At 41.8% G+C, this 17,344-nt stretch overlaps 1 protein-coding gene across 2 annotated transcripts in view; it reads right to left on the bottom strand.

Moving 5' to 3' along the window:
- Nucleotides 1–15,621, bottom strand: part of LOC115774156 (uridine-cytidine kinase-like 1) — a 29,971-nt gene extending 14,350 nt beyond the window's left edge. For both annotated transcript variants that reach the window (XM_030721278.1, XM_030721279.1), the window contains exons 1-5: nt 15,486–15,621; nt 12,203–12,411; nt 8,548–8,654; nt 8,041–8,211; nt 4,222–4,293 (exon numbers count right to left, since the gene is read on the bottom strand). In XM_030721278.1, the coding sequence (XP_030577138.1) occupies nt 4,222–4,293; nt 8,041–8,211; nt 8,548–8,654; nt 12,203–12,411; nt 15,486–15,574 (648 nt within the window). In that variant the 5' untranslated portion in view covers nt 15,575–15,621. The remainder of the gene's footprint in view (nt 1–4,221; nt 4,294–8,040; nt 8,212–8,547; nt 8,655–12,202; nt 12,412–15,485) is intronic.
- Between the last annotated feature and the right edge of the window lie 1,723 nt (nt 15,622–17,344).

Raw genomic sequence — 17,344 nt, 5'->3', positions numbered from 1 at the left:
TGGTAATTAAGAAATTGTGTCATCACACTGATTCCACTGTTATACTTTTGTACCAATATGTTCAGCAGTGTCTGCAGCACAGCAGCATCAGAGCTGAGAAGATGGTGTTGCAGCAATAAGCTGTCCCTTTATAGACGCTTCACAGTGAGGTCATAGTTTACAAACGATTTTGCTGCAAAGTTAATGAATGACACCCTAATCATTTCCCCTTTTCAATATAACAAAGACTCTTTACCACTAAAATACATAAACCAATGGTACATAAATGTGTTCTCACCCAGGAAAAAGCCTGAATGAGTGTATGACAGGATAACATCTGTACAACTCACACAATACAGCAGTTCTACAATAAATGCAAACATTATTCTGCTCTTAAATTATGCCATTCTTTTTCAGTTCGTTTACTGACATATCAGGGTACTTAATCACATCGTTAAGTAATTACATGAACATCCGGTAGTGTCAAAAAGCTGCAGTTCTTATTGATTTGCAAAAGCGTCCAGAACAACTTCACACACCCACAGTTATTAACAAGAAGGGCTATCAGTTGTCCAGCATCAAAACAACTGTTGGGAGGAGACAAATTTCTCTCATCTAATACTATTTCATCACAGGCCTGCCCTGAGGATTCGGTTATTGTTTCCACCCCCTGTTAATACTGGTTAGTTGGGCTGCGTGAGTAAATTTAAGGTGTGTGTTTTTGCAAACAGACTGCAAGTCCCACTCACAGGGATATTCATGCAGCTTTTTCACACTACACATATTTTACCAATGCAAAGTACTGTTGGATGCACTGAGGGCAGTTTTTTTTTTTGGGTGCAATATCTTTGACATGCAGCCTGGAATCGTACCACCGCACTTCCTAATCATGAACAACCTGCTCCACCGCTGTAGCTCTGGTGTGTATGTGCCTTCACTTATAAACTTTTACAACAGACTATGAAGCGCCTGCAATGCGGTACACTACAGTCATTTAATGTTTGACGAGTTCTCCATAGGCTGAAACAAAATGTTCAGTAAACTGTTTTAGCTCACGGTTTTTCTGAAGACAATGAATGAATTATGTTTTGTTCATCGTTTTATCGATAGCCTCAGACTGTCTGCGGGTGTCAAATAAAAAGAAAAGCCTGAGTAAAAATGACAGAAGTAACCTGAGAGATGAGATTTAATTTGAAAAAGCCTGAATGCTTTTAACAACTGTCACTATACATCAGTTAGGGAGTATTTGTTTTAATATTACCAGCTCTCTGCAGCAACTGTAGAATGGAAACACTATTTTTTGTTTCCACTTTTTGATTTAATTTGGTTTTTACACATGAACTTCCACATTTTCTATACTTTACACAGTTTTTAAGCTGCCTAATTGTTTCGGCTCTGAACATTAGCACACTGTAACTGGTAAATATGACTTCTAAGGATAAATGAATGAAGCAAACACCACAAACCGCACAGGCTTCATTTTTCAGTGTCTGTGAAAGGGCACTCCGAGTTGTTTCAATGATTTGACATTTTTACAGCAGAAGCTTGATGCTGGGGTCGGGACATGCTGAAGAATCTCAAGAGGCATCACTTATCACTGCAGCTTCAAAGAGAACATCAGCTTCTGATCCAACAACTAAGCTCCATTAACCTGAACCTCAACTCAGCAAAGCCAGGAAAAAAAAAAAAATACAATCAATGGGGCAGCATCACAACAAAGGTGGGACAACAAAGAGGCGACAGAAAGAACTATTGATGACTCCTGATGAAAAGGATCGTGTGTGTGATTTAGTTGAGGATACCAGCGAGAGCACAGATATAACTCAGCTGCACAAAAAGCCACTGGCTGGCAGTTCGGACTGCTGTAAATCTGACAGACTGACCAACCTAAAGATGGCAGGCTGCTGGATAAGCACTGCTGTCAGCTTGAAGGAGGTGAATGAAGAGTGGCTTGCTACCAAAGGTTAGAGAGCAAGGCTGTGGCTTTAGATCATTTCCTAACCTGCTCCAACAGAGAGGGGCCATCTGTCTGTTTGCTTTTGCCATGATAATGAAACAGGAAATTTGGCCTTTGATGCAGTCAGAAGCCTTTAATCTAATGCATCCTCATCCATGCAATGAGCATCAGGGACCTATGACTTAATAATCAAAGAATACAATATGCCTTTCTCACAATCTTCCTGCATTCGTTGATGGCATTAGTGATATAGTAAAGAAAAAAGACCTTCTGAGTGAAATGGAAGCCTGCCATACGGATCAGAAACACGGGGGAAACCATCTGTATCAGTGTAAGCGCAGGATTACATATTACATCTAAAATTTTAGTGCAGGAAGATTAAGACTGACAGCTATTTCTACTTGGTTTGTATGAAAAAGTCTACTGCAGAAGTCTAAAATGTATATAGAGCACAAAGATGCATCCTATACATTTGGGAAAGCCAGGTTTTTAAATAAAATGGGACTCTTAGGAAGGATGTCAAATGATGAATTTTGAATTGTCAAACAGCACAAATTTAGGTAAAATCATTTGAATGAACTCCATTTGACTCACTGTAATCATTCTTTGTGTAAGCATCTCGGCGTCACTTTGATTTTTTAATTTTTTATTTTTTTTTTTTGGGGGGGGGGGGGGTCTATTACAACAGATGCCATTTTAATCAGCACAAACATCTATTGACACTAAGAAAATGAGATATCATTAAAGATCATGATTAAAATTCAGATCAACAGTATTTACTCATAAAAATAAGATTGGAATTGTTGCCTTTTTAGAAACTGCAATAAATTATCCTAAAAATAAACTACTTCCTGCAAAATTCAGCTTACTGTGAAAAAGTCCAACATAATGATCTGCAACATCGGCCACATGAGGAAGCCCCAATTCCTGTCACTACCCACATCCCTTCTCAGCATCTCAGTTCCTTAAAGCAAACCTCTTCATTTGCATATCAGATGTGCAGCTGTAATTGAGTTCAATTACAAGAATGGACACAAAACACAATTGATCACAGGAGACAGTGACTGTTATTAACTGAATCAGATGGTAATCAACTACACAGCTGGGTCTCAGGGGAGGCTGACTGCCTTATCATCACGGTCCAGCTCTCCTGCTCGCGCATTCGCTCTCTCACACTCACACACACACACGCACGCACACGCACGCACACACACACACTTTAAGAGGTTGGAGAGAAAGCCCGCAGGACTGATTTGCAATTAAGAGCACTCCCATTTTTTAACCCTGTTTATTTCCTCTGACCCTCAAGAGCATTGTAATGATCACTGCAGAATGTAAAGTGTCCTTATAATCCTAATCTCCTGTACACATGCATAAAAACATGGATCTAAATATCAGCTTTTGGAGAATAAAATGTAACACTCTGGACTGAAGCTTAATTTTTGAGTCCATTTTGCATCGCACCTTGACAACCGTTTTTTCCCCCCCTTCTATTCTTTTACATCAGCATGCTCAATTCAAATCCCAACTGTGTGTCATACATGTATCCACTCAACTGCTCATTAACGCAAATCAGCCAATCACATGGCAGCAGCTCAATGCATTTAGACATGCAGACATGGTCAAGACAACCTGCTGAAGTTTAAACCAAGAATCACAATAGGACACAAATGTGATTTAAGGACTTTGAACATGGATGTTGGTGCCAGGCAGGCTGGTCTGAGTGTTTCAGAGCCTGCTGATCTACTGGGATTTTCCCACACGAGCATCTCTGAGGTTTACAAAGAAAGGTCAGAAAAAAGAGAAATTATCCGCTGAGTGGCAGGTCTGTGGATGACGTCCTGTTTATGTCAGGGGTCAGACGAGAACAGCTAGATTGCTTCAAGCTGATGGGAAGGCAACAGCAACTCAAATAAATGGTAAATGGTAAATGGACTAGTTCTTATATAGCGCTTTTCTACTCATTATGAGCACTCAAAGCGCTTATACAACATGTTTTACATTCACCCATGCACTCCCATTCATACAAGCACTTCCATGTTTACTAAGCTAAGTGCTTTTAATTGGCTAACATTCACACACATTCATACTCCGACGGGACGGTCTTGGGGTTAGGTATCTTGCCCAAGGATACATTGGCATGTAGCCTGGAGTAGCCAGGAATCGAACCGCTGACCTTCAGATCAGTAGGTGACCTGCTCTACCTACTGAGCTACAGCCACCCCATCTTTCAACACAAAGAAGTAAAAGTAAAGCAGAGTGGAGGGAGACAGCAATATTCTTACCTTAAGCAGCTCCTTGTTGGCAAAGGCCAGGATGCCCTCAAAAATGACAACATTAGCACCGTACACAGTTTTCTGTAAGAGAGGAAGAATTAAAGCACAGGGTCACATTTTTTTTTTTTTTCTCTAAGAGCAGCTTACCCACCCATACTTACTTCTAAAAGTAATAATGCTCAGTGTATTCATACTGGCTGTACTGGTGAAGATGATGTTTTTTTTTGCCCATTAGTAATGAAGGGATAGGGGTCAAAATCCACCAACCCTGCTCTGCAGCACCCGCTCTGTGCGGACACCTTGAAATATGTGGCTCATTAACAACAACTAATTTCAGCATCATACAAATGAGGGTATGAATATTATTTACAATTAATGAGCTACAACACGTGTGAAATTAAGTGTTTATATGATGGTGTTAGTTTGTAATTAAGAAAAAAAACTTGAAGGTCACATGGAAAGTCAATTAGAAAAGTTTTTAACCTGAACATCAGCCAATAAAATGTTTAAGGATCCTTTATGTTGGTCATTTAATGTCCCTTTTTTTTTTAAAAACAAAAATAGATTGAATATTCTTTTTATCATTCAATAAAAGACAAGTCTGCAATTTAAACTGTTAACTGTGCTTCTGTCAGAATCAAAGAAGTTTGTAAAACCAAAACAGAAAAATGATGAGAGGCTGCAAAAAGTGGCCGAGGGAGCTGGAGCAGTCACAGGGCAGGGAGGCGCATCTTAGAGTGAGTTCTTCTTCTTACATTTTTCCTGGTCACAAAGAACAGGATTCATTAAGTTTCTTGTAACTAAACTTGTATGTAGCTTCAGTTTGCATTTTTTCATTATCTTTTTTGAAACCTTGTTATGACAGGAACTTTATCCGCCCATCAGCTTGCACAAGCCTGGACAGCACACTGCTGAGATGTGTAGATCCTACTCTCAGACGTAAAACCACGACTCACTCACGATTCCTGCGTTACATCAACTTAATCCAAAGCAAATATGAGAGTTCATTACAAAGATGTACAGGTTTTGTTTTGTTTTTTTAAATAAGGAAAGACTGTTACAGATATCAGTTAAACATTGGTGTGCCGTTTGTGCATGGATGCATGATATTCTGCAGCCACACTGACGCACAAACACAAACACAATCTCAAACCACATTCACTTTACTGTCACCTGATGAACCTCACCCAGAACCAGTTTTACTACCAGGAGAGCATGTAAATGTTTGAGAAAAAACATTTAATAGCTGATTCAATCAAAGACAAAATGGTGCCGAGTATGTCACAATCCTGCTAAAGTCAAAGGGCCGGACACCTTAGTATTGACTTTAAGAAAGACAGAGCAGAGAGAGGGGAAAGGGGTGGGGGGTGGGGGGGACAGAGTGTGCAGAGTTTGAAGGAAAGTTAATTTTAAAGAAACAGATAAGTGTTTATTGATTTGTTCATTTCCTGCTTCTTTGCTGAGAGACGATTTAGTGGCTCTTTAACATATTTAAGCGCTGGTGCCTGAAAGCGAGCGCGGGAAGGTGACCTAAAGTTTTTACCAGAGAAGAAGAACTAAGTTGCTCGCTCTTGTCCATCCATATAACTGTTATATGAACACAGCCTGCGGCTCGTTGGCCCTCGGCACCCTCGAGACCTGAGTCTTAATTACATCCACCCCATCACAAAAGGTCCGTAAAAGGATCTCAGAGTCACGAGTCGTGAGAGGCGATTTCCCGTGCGATCTTGCGGCTTTCAGCCATGAAATTACATCGCAGAGAAATAGACAGCAGTTGTCAGAAAGCTACGCTGCCTGATTGAGTCTTCATAATGCTTCTGGGAGGAGACGCTGGGGTTAATCTACTGTACACTAAATCCTTAATAATTAGCAAATTAGCAAGAATTTCAATTAGCATCAGCTTAAACGACTAAAACATCCCTGGAGGTGTAGAGTGATTTGTAACTGCAACGTTTATTTTTGTCCTCTGAAGAGTTTCGTGCTTTTATTTCAATGAAGACAGACTACACTAAACTGACTTAACTGAAGTGGGTGGAAAACTGGTTCTCTCTTCACTAACTCTGACCCGTTTGGGAATATTTTAAGACTACAATTTAATGTTTACTTAAACTTTAAAAGGTCAATCAGCTTCAGCAGCTGAAATAGCTCTTAAGCTGGTTGAAAACAACAAAGTCCCACACACACACACATTACACAGAGAAATACTCTGTGTGTAATTAGGCAGGAAGTAACAAGTGGTTTTTTTTGAGGTGGTGTCAGCCTTTATCTGTGCTCCCGCTAAGACTTGGTAACTGAAGGCCCCAGTGTTTGCACCAATGACATTTAAGAGCTCATCATGAAGCAAACCTCGCAAATGAACTTTTCCCCTTCCTGCCAACATCCTGTTTTCACATTAAAGGAAGTGTATGATGTTACTGTAACCAAGAGGCTGTTTATTATTTTTTGTCATGGAAAGCAAAAGGAAGGTGGCAGCGGTGGTGCCGGACTCAACAGCATTTCACCCACATTTTAGATTAAAAATAAATCTGCGGACTGTGAACCATATTTAGGAGCACATTGGCAAATATGGCCAAAAAAAGCTTATAAAACAACAGTAGTGGAGATGACACTTTCATAATTTATGATGAAGCTGGAGCCTCAATGAGACACACACACACACACACACACACACACACACACACACACACACACACACACACACACACACACACACACACACACAGGGCTGTAAAGAGGCGAAGGCCCTACTCAAACAGTAAACCCACACAGAGAGGAAGAGACGCTGACAGCAGCAGTGATTGTCATCAAAACCTTCACAGCTAAAAAGCCAGTAAGAGTCAGTGGGTGGAAAAAATATTTAACTGAATGCTGCCTGCTGACAGCGGGCACCCTGACAACTCAGGACAACCACAATCAGCACCATTTTAAAAGGCTCAGCAACACAGCAGAAGCAAGAACAGAAGGACAAAAGGAGATGAGACCAAAAATGTAAGTCAGAAATGGGTCAGAAAGGGGGTGGGGGGGTGTCTTCTGGACCTCTGCCAATGATAAAGTTCAGGGAAAATTTGTGGCAAAGATGAAGAGCGAGCGAGCAGCGGTAGTGGAGAAAGGCCAAAAGTGAGTGAAGGGAGGAAGCGGCACTAGTGAGAACAAAGCAGTGAATCAGAATGAATCAGAAAAGCACACTGACTGTGTCACAGACAGCAAAGACGAACCCAACAATTACACAGTCCTACACGTCAAAATAGCATCAATGGAACAATGTCCCTTTGTGGAAACATAAAACAAAAAATGATCTGAAGGATCTGAAGGGCTATAGATGACTAACAAAGACTAGCCAGACAAAGTTATGGGTAAAATATCTCCAGTTATGCTTTGCAAGTGTAATCTTCAATTACTTAATCTCTGTGAGAGTTCGTGGACACAATTTGATCACATTTGACTGACCATCATTTGCAAGGTGTACGCAACAAACAGCTGCTAACTGTCAACTGAGTAAAATAACCAAGTAAAATAACCAAAGCTGTAAAAACTCTGATAGAAACTTTGTGTTAACAATGCACTTTAATAACAAAGTAACAATAATGCACCCACGGGGGGGTCTGAACAGACACAACAAACTCTACAGAGAATTAAAACAATGCTTTCTCATTCACATCACAGGGCACCATCACTGTCTGCCATTGCTGGTCACCTTGTTTATCGCAGTACTTAAAAAGGGAATATTAAAGATCATTTGAAATTAATATTTGAGTCTAGTGTTGTTAAAAAGCTGCTAAAACAGTGTCAAAGTCAGTTTCCAGCAGGGTGTCAGTGAGAGGGTCTCACCCATTCTTTGCGCCTGGAGTGAGTGGTGAAGTCATAAACTGGCACTTTGATGCTTTTTCCCTTCTTCAGCTTTCTGAGCACATTGACCAGCAGCTCAAAGTCGAAGGCATCGGGGTGATCGAAGTTGTATTCGTTTTTAGCGGCCAACTCCTGCTCTTCTTTATTTAACACCTAAATGACAAAGAGACAGCAGCATGAAGAAAACACAAAAACCAAACGCACACACACTTAACCACCTGATCCCCTGGGTTTCAGCTACCTGAGATGGATTTTACAGGCCAGTTTGAATTATGTGTTTTCTTAGAAGAAATATCTGAGAAATCACCAATATCCAATCACAGAAGACTGATTTCTTTTCAAATCAAAAGTCTGTCAACTACTGTGGCTTAAATAAGGTATGAGAAATAATAGGGTGCCTTGACTGCAGTACTAAAGCTGCTAATGAGCTTAAGTGCTATTAATCACAGTTCTTATTTACATTTTAGTGCTTTCAGCTGACTTTTGTACCTTGTAGAAAGAGTCCATTGAAAGCAGAACCACCCAGGGGACATCCAGTGCCTCAATTATCTTATTGGCTACTGTGGTTTTCCCAGAGGCACTTCCTCCACACAGACCTGAAAGAGAAGGAGAGAGAATCGCAGCACTGTTACTGACAGATTACAACAATCTGCAAAACTAGTGCAGAAGTGTTAGTGTGGTGTGCTGGAGGAAGATGGAAAAAGACTTCTCTGGAACAGCACTGCATGATTGTTTCAATTTCTAACCTGGAGAAATTTTTCCCAGTACCTGTTTAGCTATTTCTGAAGTTTCAAGGTCACAGCATTAAATTGATTTTGTGCAGTCAAGTCCGTAACTAAGACACTTCACCTACTGCAAAACTGAACACCTGAGAAGCTTGTGATTGAAGCATGATTAATATTTTGTCAGTCATCTAATTTCCACCCTCATTCAAACATTTATTTCTACTGCGTGTCCGTTCTTGTCAGCGCCAACTCATTCCCCCTTGCAACAAGAATGTGACAGTCTTTATTTAATATAAAAATATGACTGTCTAGTTCCACTTTTCATATTATCATGCACAACAGAAATTTCTTGCAGCACTTCACTGAGCAATAAGGTGCAGGGAAAAGCAGTAATTCAAGTACTTTGGAACAGCGACGCTGTGGTATGAAAGACACCCGGGAAAACTCGGGTGGCTCATGCAGAAACATTTTATTCAACACCTTGATATTAAGGACAATAAGAGTCCTCATAGTAACTGAGCACATCAGTCAAACTGCTATCTGAATGTGAGAAATATCAGTCAGAGAATCTCAGAAGCTACTGGGTCAGTGTGTGCTTTAATGTGCTTTAAAACAAATTCAGCACATCCCAACCCAGCGTTTTTTTTTTTTTTTACTTGTTAAAAGGAGAACTGACTGTACTGTAGCTTCCCTTTCCACATCATTTCTGTTTTACTGATACACAGACAACACACTCTCTGTAAAACTTTGGACTAGATTGTGCAGATTATAACCTGACTGATCACATCTGACAGCCTGAGCTCGCTCAGGAACCTGCAAGACTTCAGGAGGGGGAAAAAAAAAAGCTTCTACACAAGCACAATACACCTGCAGCCGTCAGTCTTGTCATTTCTGCTGCAGCACTGCAGCTGGATGAGAACCGGAGCTGATCTCTGTTCTGCCATCTGTTAAGGGATCCCCGTGTTTAAACACAGCATTAATGGATTGTGAAAAGGCGGCCAAATCATCTTTTTCTTACTGCTTTCAAGCAGGGGTATAAAAAAACCCAGACCAAGGGATTTTTGCTGCATGCAAATAAGTATGGTTTCAATTCAAAAGCATAAAATACAATTTTGTTTATCAAAAGCCAGAAATAACAGGAAAATGAGACGTCTGTTAAGCAGTTATATGGAGGCCAGTCTCACTTACATGCAGTCACCCACCAAGAGCACAAGAGCCAAACATTTGTTGAATTAACTAATGAGCTCATTTGACACACATGTGCACATGATACACTGATGAAACTCAGGAGGTATGCATGTTATTTTCTCTCTGCCTCTCTCAGGAATTACAGTGGAATGAAAATGTCCGCTGACTACATTATACAGTTTTATTTAAATCATCTGTAAACCCAGAAATAGAACCTTCAAAACTAGATGTAGAAAGTGGTGATATAAAAGCCCACATCGATTATCAAAAGAATAATTTTCTACTGACTGTTCCTTTCAGCATCACGTCTGACTAGCTCTTCTTTGGACACATTCACATTTAGCCGTCATTTGGACGCGTCGTTTCCAACGAGGCGGCGAAGAGCAAAAATCAGACAACACACTTTATGCTTGGGACTGCAAACAATTTGTGAGTGCAAACATATTTTGAGCTGAACTCAGTCAGAAACACACACACACACACAAAAAAAAAAAAACAGTTGCACCAATGGGACGTGTGTATAAAATAAAAGTAAATCCCTGCCTCACCTCCCTTGACCTCTTGGGTTAAAGACCACAAGAACAATCCTTCAGGAAAACAATCCTGGGAACTGGGCCAGAGCTCCCTGCTGGCTGGCAGGATGGAGCGAAAAGCAGGATGAATTTGCTCCTGTGTGTTTTGCGTGTGTGCACACACAGAAACAGCCTACAGAGCTACTTCAGTGACAAACAACTCAGTGAAGTGTTGGAAAAGGTTTATTCCTCTGATAAGACCCATCAAGGTCGAAACTGCTGACTGGAAGTTCACGGAGGGGGGGGCTGCTTATTTCTGTACATGACTGCAGTTTTGAAGATGTTATAGAACTACTCGTTAATATAAAATAACAAAAAGAAACAAAAGCCTTTTAATGAGTTCCTGCAGGTTCTGCATAGACCACAAATTCTGAGCACGTCACCCAGCAGCAAAGCCTGGCCACTGAAACGGCCCGTTAAAAATACATCAAACTGCTTTTTCAATAAGCAATAAAACCACACTGTAGAAACAGCAGCCACCTTTGGTATCTATGAGGCTTTGCAATGTTTTCTGCCACCACATTTGCCCACATCCTTCCATCCATCTGTTCCTGCTCTCCCAGCATTTTATACTCTCCCTCAAGCATCGCGTTTAACCTCTCCTCTCTCCATCTTCCACACTGACCCTTTCTGCACATTCCCTGCTTTCTCGAGGCATGCTCTGCACACTCCCCTTATGTTATACGGTCTGCTCCTTTAAACTGGGGGCCACATACAGTCGAGTGTGAAATTGTAACCAGTCATTGCGGGCCATTGACAATAACAGATTGCCAACTAAAGATAATGTCCACCTCTCCCTCTACGTTTTATCACTCATGCCAATCTGATGTGTTTAACCACGGTACACTGGCTCTGCGGCTGTGGAACACACACACACACACACACACACACACACACAAACACACACACACACACACACACACACACACACAGGTTTAGTGTCACGTTCATTTTACTGCTGCTGGGACTCATCCTGATGCAGATATTTCACTGAGCTGATCAGCAAGAAGGCAGTTGGCTGTAAAGGTGCCCACTTTTCAGCCAGAGCCTCATGAAAATATAAGATTCCTGTCTGAGAATCCCAAGATAACAGAGCACGTGGTACCAAAATTTCACTTAATTGTGATAAATAATTATTTGTTTATCAAGGAACAAGACTAAGAATCAGCAGCCTTGCAAACAGCTCGCATGGTATGTATTTTGGCACAGCACTCTTCAGACAGGAGCTCACAAATGCCTCTTTCCCACTGACGGTGCTGGTGCCGAGCCAACTTTCCCTCAGCGGCACCTGAAACCAGTCTTTGTATTTTGGAAATATGTGGAACCGGTTCTACATTTGGCATCAGCATCATGCTGGTGGAAAACAACAATATAAATATGTCACCAGGTATAATTTTCATGTAGCATGTTAACATTTGCACCAAAGCTGTAGCTATAGGAAGCAGCTGAAAATGCCTGCTTTGTTTTTTGTTTCTTAACCCAGTAACAGTAGGAGTACCAGTTCAAATCTAGTGAAGGATATACAAAAACTCAGGTAGTGATATTATGGATTGAATCTCTCTCATACTTGTGTCTTCCTAATCGCAGCACCAGGAGAATGCTTGGCCTTTTTTAAACGACTGAAATTAAAACATTAAAGATGCCCAGATCTTCTCTCACCTATGACGAAGGCTTCTTTGAAGGTGGTCCCGGTGACATTATACCAAGGTGGTCTGCCTGCAGTGTAGATAGTCCTTTTACTGGTCCTTAGCAGAGGAGGCTCCGTCTTAGACTGGCTTGTGGTCCGTTTTCGTGGTGATAGCGAAGGGGTCAAAGGACAGCGAGGGACATGGTTTGAGAGGCTGTCCAAGGAATCATCTCCACTTCCACTGGGGTAAAAGAAAGGAAGGTTAGCAAGCAACACTCAGCCTTTTCAACAGGTTTGTTTCACTGGTCTACAACAATTGGCCACAACATAGAAAGAAAAACCTTGGATTATGCCATTCATGTGGATGTTTCACCACCAATGAAACAGGACACCAAACTAAAAGAGTACAGGACTGACCTTCAACCTCCTCAGATCAAAAGACAATTAGCCATCTATGAGACGTCTGGGCATTGTACAGCCCATGGGCCACATCCAGCCCTTTGGTTGTTAACCTAACTCCATGTATGTCTTTGGACTGTGGGAGGATGCTGGAGTATCATCAGCCTACAATATACTGATCTAATGTTGCACTGTAACTCAGCTGCTGATTGTGCTGTACCAGCAGAAGTGACATGTTTGGGCAGCACAGTGTTTTATTTTGAAAGTTGACCATTCCTCTACATTTGCAGCATTCTGCTCGACTTCCATGAAACCCTGACTGTGGATGTATTTTTAGACAAGCATGGAGACACTACTGGGTCCAAAATACAGTGATGTGCATCTAGTGGAAGCGCAACAATCAGCTTTAGAGTGCACGGTCTACAACTCCGACACAGCTGGTGGGATTCAGGACTACGTTTTTATGATTGCATGCTTTTTGAGTATTTTAAATTTGCATTTGCTACTTGCCATCAGAGATGCCTTGTTTGCTCATAGTGGACCCCCTGCTGCTGCTCCAATACAGGCATTTTAGTTCTTACAACATATCTGCAGGTTTATGATCAATATTATATCAAAGCAACCTTTTTCTAACCAAAAACAGCTCAAAGATGCGAAGCTATTACTGGCCATAAAAAGATGACCTATATAATTCAAAGTTTGTTTTTTATTTTTGGGGACCTGCAGATACACTGTTGTCCTGCAGAGAGAGACGAGGATCTCTGCTCACTCTGGAGACCCTCCGTGAACTCTTCTCTCCACAGGGAGATATCTGCTGTCGGTGTGGTTGAGGGGGAGGAAGGGGGACTTGCCAGTCCTCCCCAGGAAATCACACCGCTGCCCTGGACACAGCATGACACTGGGTGGGGTGGGGGGGCCACCATTCACATGAGTAAGGCTGTCATCATTTGGCTGGGATTTTTATTTTACCCTGACTCCTCTTTAGCAGGAGAGTATCCCATTTATCTGCCAACTGTTTGAAATACATCCAAACTTGTGTAGGGAAATAATTCAGATTCTAAAATTGCTGCATAATGAAGCAGATACAATTGGCTTGCTGTAGCAAAGATTTTATATAAAAGCTGGACAGGCCCTTCCATTTTCCAGCTTTTCCAGTTTGAAAAGCGAAGCCAGTGAAGAAGTACATTAAACCTGCATTGTTTTTTCTCTTGGTCAGCAGGGGACAACTCCTCTGGTTTGTACAGAACTCTGAAAAGCTCCCTCTCTCTCTATGACCTCAGTAAACACTTTTCTGATGAGTTTATGGTTTCAATCAATAGCTTCAAGTCTTATTTAATGCTACAATGCTCATTTTGTTAATTATTGCCCTCATTAGAGTCAAAAAGGAGTTTAAAGCAGGGTATGTCACTAGAGTGTGAACGTGCAGTCAGTTTCTCAACAGTTTCCATTCTTTTGCCCCGTCTCCCTCCCCTCAGGTTCTGCCGGAGGTTTCTTCCTGTCAAAAAGGGAATTTTTCCTTCCCACTGTCACCAAGTGATTGCTTATAAAGGGTCATTTTGTTGGGTTTTCTCTGTAATTATTGTAGGGTCTTCACCTTACAATATTATGTGCTTTGAGGCGACTGTTTGCTGTGATTTGGCGCTACATAAATAAAACTGAAATTGAATTGAATCACCACTTTCAGATTCGAAAACACAAAGATACCGAGTACGAAAACATCAGTACACGGTTTCACAATGGGGCTTCATTGTGCAGTGGGTGACATAATGATGACTACATCCATGTTTAAGTCATAGTCTACGCCTGTATCTCTGTGGCAGAGCAGGTAGGCCACTAAAGATTAACTTGCAGAAACATGCAGTAAACTGATTTTGACAGAAGCAAAATGTCATGAACATTAAGACTTTTTTGCAACTGATTTGTGTACATTTTGCATCTTCTTTCTGCTTTAGCACTTTAGGCAAATCTCAGTTCTTGTGAAAACACAGACACTTAATGTGGATAACTCACTGACCTAATTTACTGTCAAACTAAAGTGCAGCTTTGCATTCAAATTACAATCTGTGCAGCCAAGTGACAAGTTAAAGGAAAACCTTCACAGTCTCCTGCAATTTTTAAGTGGCTGGTATGCATCAAAGTATACAAAGACCTGAGGTCTGAGCATTGGCATTGTAATGCTTTATCAAATACATTTTTGTGCGCGTGTAGATTTCACACGCAGCTGCACCACAACCACACAGCCAGGTCAGCATGGCTGCCAGACACACACCTGATCCCCTGCACATCCTCAAAGCTACGTGTTATGAATATGGCAGCGTCAGCCAAAGAGCAGCACTAGCTTCCGTTGTGATAAACATGACGTTACAACATCTACTCGAAACAGGCGTTAGTTAACAAAAATCACCCCTGGTTAACACAAAAGCCATTCCTAATAAGAACAATTTAATACACACAATCTGAAGATAATTATCGTTTACAATGTGGTGGTTGGTGGTGTCGAATTTACCAGGCCGCACCGAAAGGCTGCCAGATCAATTTCGGTGATGAATAATTCTTTATAAATTTATGATGTGTGTAAAATCGTCATTTTTCGCGTTAGTCTTGCACAGAGAATCAGAGAGGACCGTTACAGATGCTTGTGGAAAGAGACGAGGGCAGAAAGATTGGACCTGCAGATAAAACCTTTTATGGCCTCCCTGTTCTCGTTGGGAAATATATATACTTATTTTTTTTAATTTTCTCATGTATTTTTTTAAAGCCTTTGTTCTCTACACCCACGTTAAAACACAATGCGTGGGTCACACTGAATGGCAGCTAGCTGGGTTAGCTAACTGCCCTGAGCCGTTTCCACTGCGACGCTCCGCAACACTCCGAGTGCCACTGACAGCCATAATTTACTCCCTCTTTTTTTTTTACCTGTCTGACCTCGACATGGACCTATCCGCCTCCGTCCCTCCATCTGTCTGCGGCTCCTCCGGCTTACTGTCGCTGGTGGGTGCTGCCATATCTGTACTGCTCTGCTCGGCGCGGCGCGGCGCGGAAACCAAACACTGCGACCGTCATGACGTCAGGAGGCGTAACTGAGATTGTGTTCGGGGTAATCGGAATATTCAAAACTGCTTCAAGAACTAGTACCTGTTAGTTTAAATTAAACAATAAATAAATGAATAACACTTATAATTTATCTTAAATCAGCTTCAGATAGTCCATTTTTGTAGCTACCTTGTTCTCTTGTCAGGAAGTGTGATGAAAGAAATTCTTAGTTGTAACAATGACATTTGTGACTGTTTTACTTCACTTTGCCATTATGACAAAATAATGAATTAATCGTGCCAATTCTTTATGATAAACTAAATAATATATATTTAGTTTATCTAACAAATTCTACTAAAAATGCTAATATACATAATCTTTTATACAGTAAAAATAGAGGCTGTATTGAACTAAAAATAGATTTCTTATTCAAATGTTTAAATAATTTGTTAATTTCAAATACAAATTTACATTGTTTTGCCAAGAATTACCAATGTGTACTGGCAGTCACAAGTTTATGTTCAAATTTCAGTTCAGTTCAGTTCATTTTGTATTTATCCATCCTTCTACTGTATCTATTAATTTTCTTCCACTTATCCGGGGTCAGGTCACAGGGGCAGCAGCCTAAGCACAGAAGCCCAGGCTTCCCTCTTCCCAGCCACCTCCACCAGCTCATCTGGAGGGACCCCAAGGTGTTTCCAGGCCAGCCAAGAGATATAATCTCTCCAGCGTGTCCTGGGTCTACCCTGGGGGCTGCTGGGACATGCCCAGAACACTTCACCCAAGAGGTGCCTGGGAAGCATCCTAGTCAGATGCCCGAGCCACCTCAACTGGTGCCTATTGATGTGGAGGAGCAACCCCTCCCTGATGGCTGAACTCCTCACCCTATCGCTAAGGGAGAGGCCAGTCACCCTTCAAAGGAAGCTCATTTCTGCCACTTGTATTCCTGATCTTATTTTTTTGGTCACTATCCAAAGCTCGTGACCATAGGTGAGGGTAGGAACATACATCAACCGGTAACTCCACAGCTTTGTTTTTACACCCCTCTTCACCATGACAGACCAGTGCAGCGTCCGCATCACTGCAGATGCAGCCCCGATCCATCTGTCAAGCTCCCATCACTTGTGAACAAGACCTGGAGATACTTAAACTCCTCCACCTGGGGCAGCAACTCGTCCCTGAGCCAGCGAGGGCACTCCACCCTTTTCCAGCTGAGGACCATGGCCTCAGACTTAGAGGTGCTGATTCTCATACCAGCCACTTCACACTCGGCTGCGCACTGTTCAACTGCCAGCTGGAGGCCACCACTTGATGAAGAGGACCGCATCATCCGCAAAGAGCAGAGACGAGATTCTGAGGCCACCAAGGATGAAGTCTTCTGCCACCTGGCTATGCCTAGAAATTCTGTCCATGAAAATTATTAACAGAATCAGTGACAAAGGGCAGCCCTGGCGAAGTCCAGCACCTACAGGAAATAGGCTATATACGGCTATATGGACCAAGCTCTGACTGCAGTTGTACAGGGACTGAATGGCCCGCAACAACGGTCCAGACACCCCATACTCCCACAGGACCTCCCACAGGATACCCCGAGGGACTCGGTCGAATGCCTTCTCCAAGTCCACAAAGCACATGTAGACTGGTTGGGCAAACTCCCACGTGCACTTGACTATCCTCGAGAGGATAAACAGCTGGTCCAGCATTCCACGACCAGGACAAAAACTGCATTATTCCTCTTGGAT

This window comes from Archocentrus centrarchus, chromosome 24 (genome assembly GCF_007364275.1).
Source record: "Archocentrus centrarchus isolate MPI-CPG fArcCen1 chromosome 24, fArcCen1, whole genome shotgun sequence".
Taxonomy (NCBI): domain Eukaryota; kingdom Metazoa; phylum Chordata; class Actinopteri; order Cichliformes; family Cichlidae; genus Archocentrus; species Archocentrus centrarchus.
The sequence above is the reverse complement of the archived record's forward strand: the minus strand, read 5'-3'. Positions and strand labels throughout refer to the sequence as shown.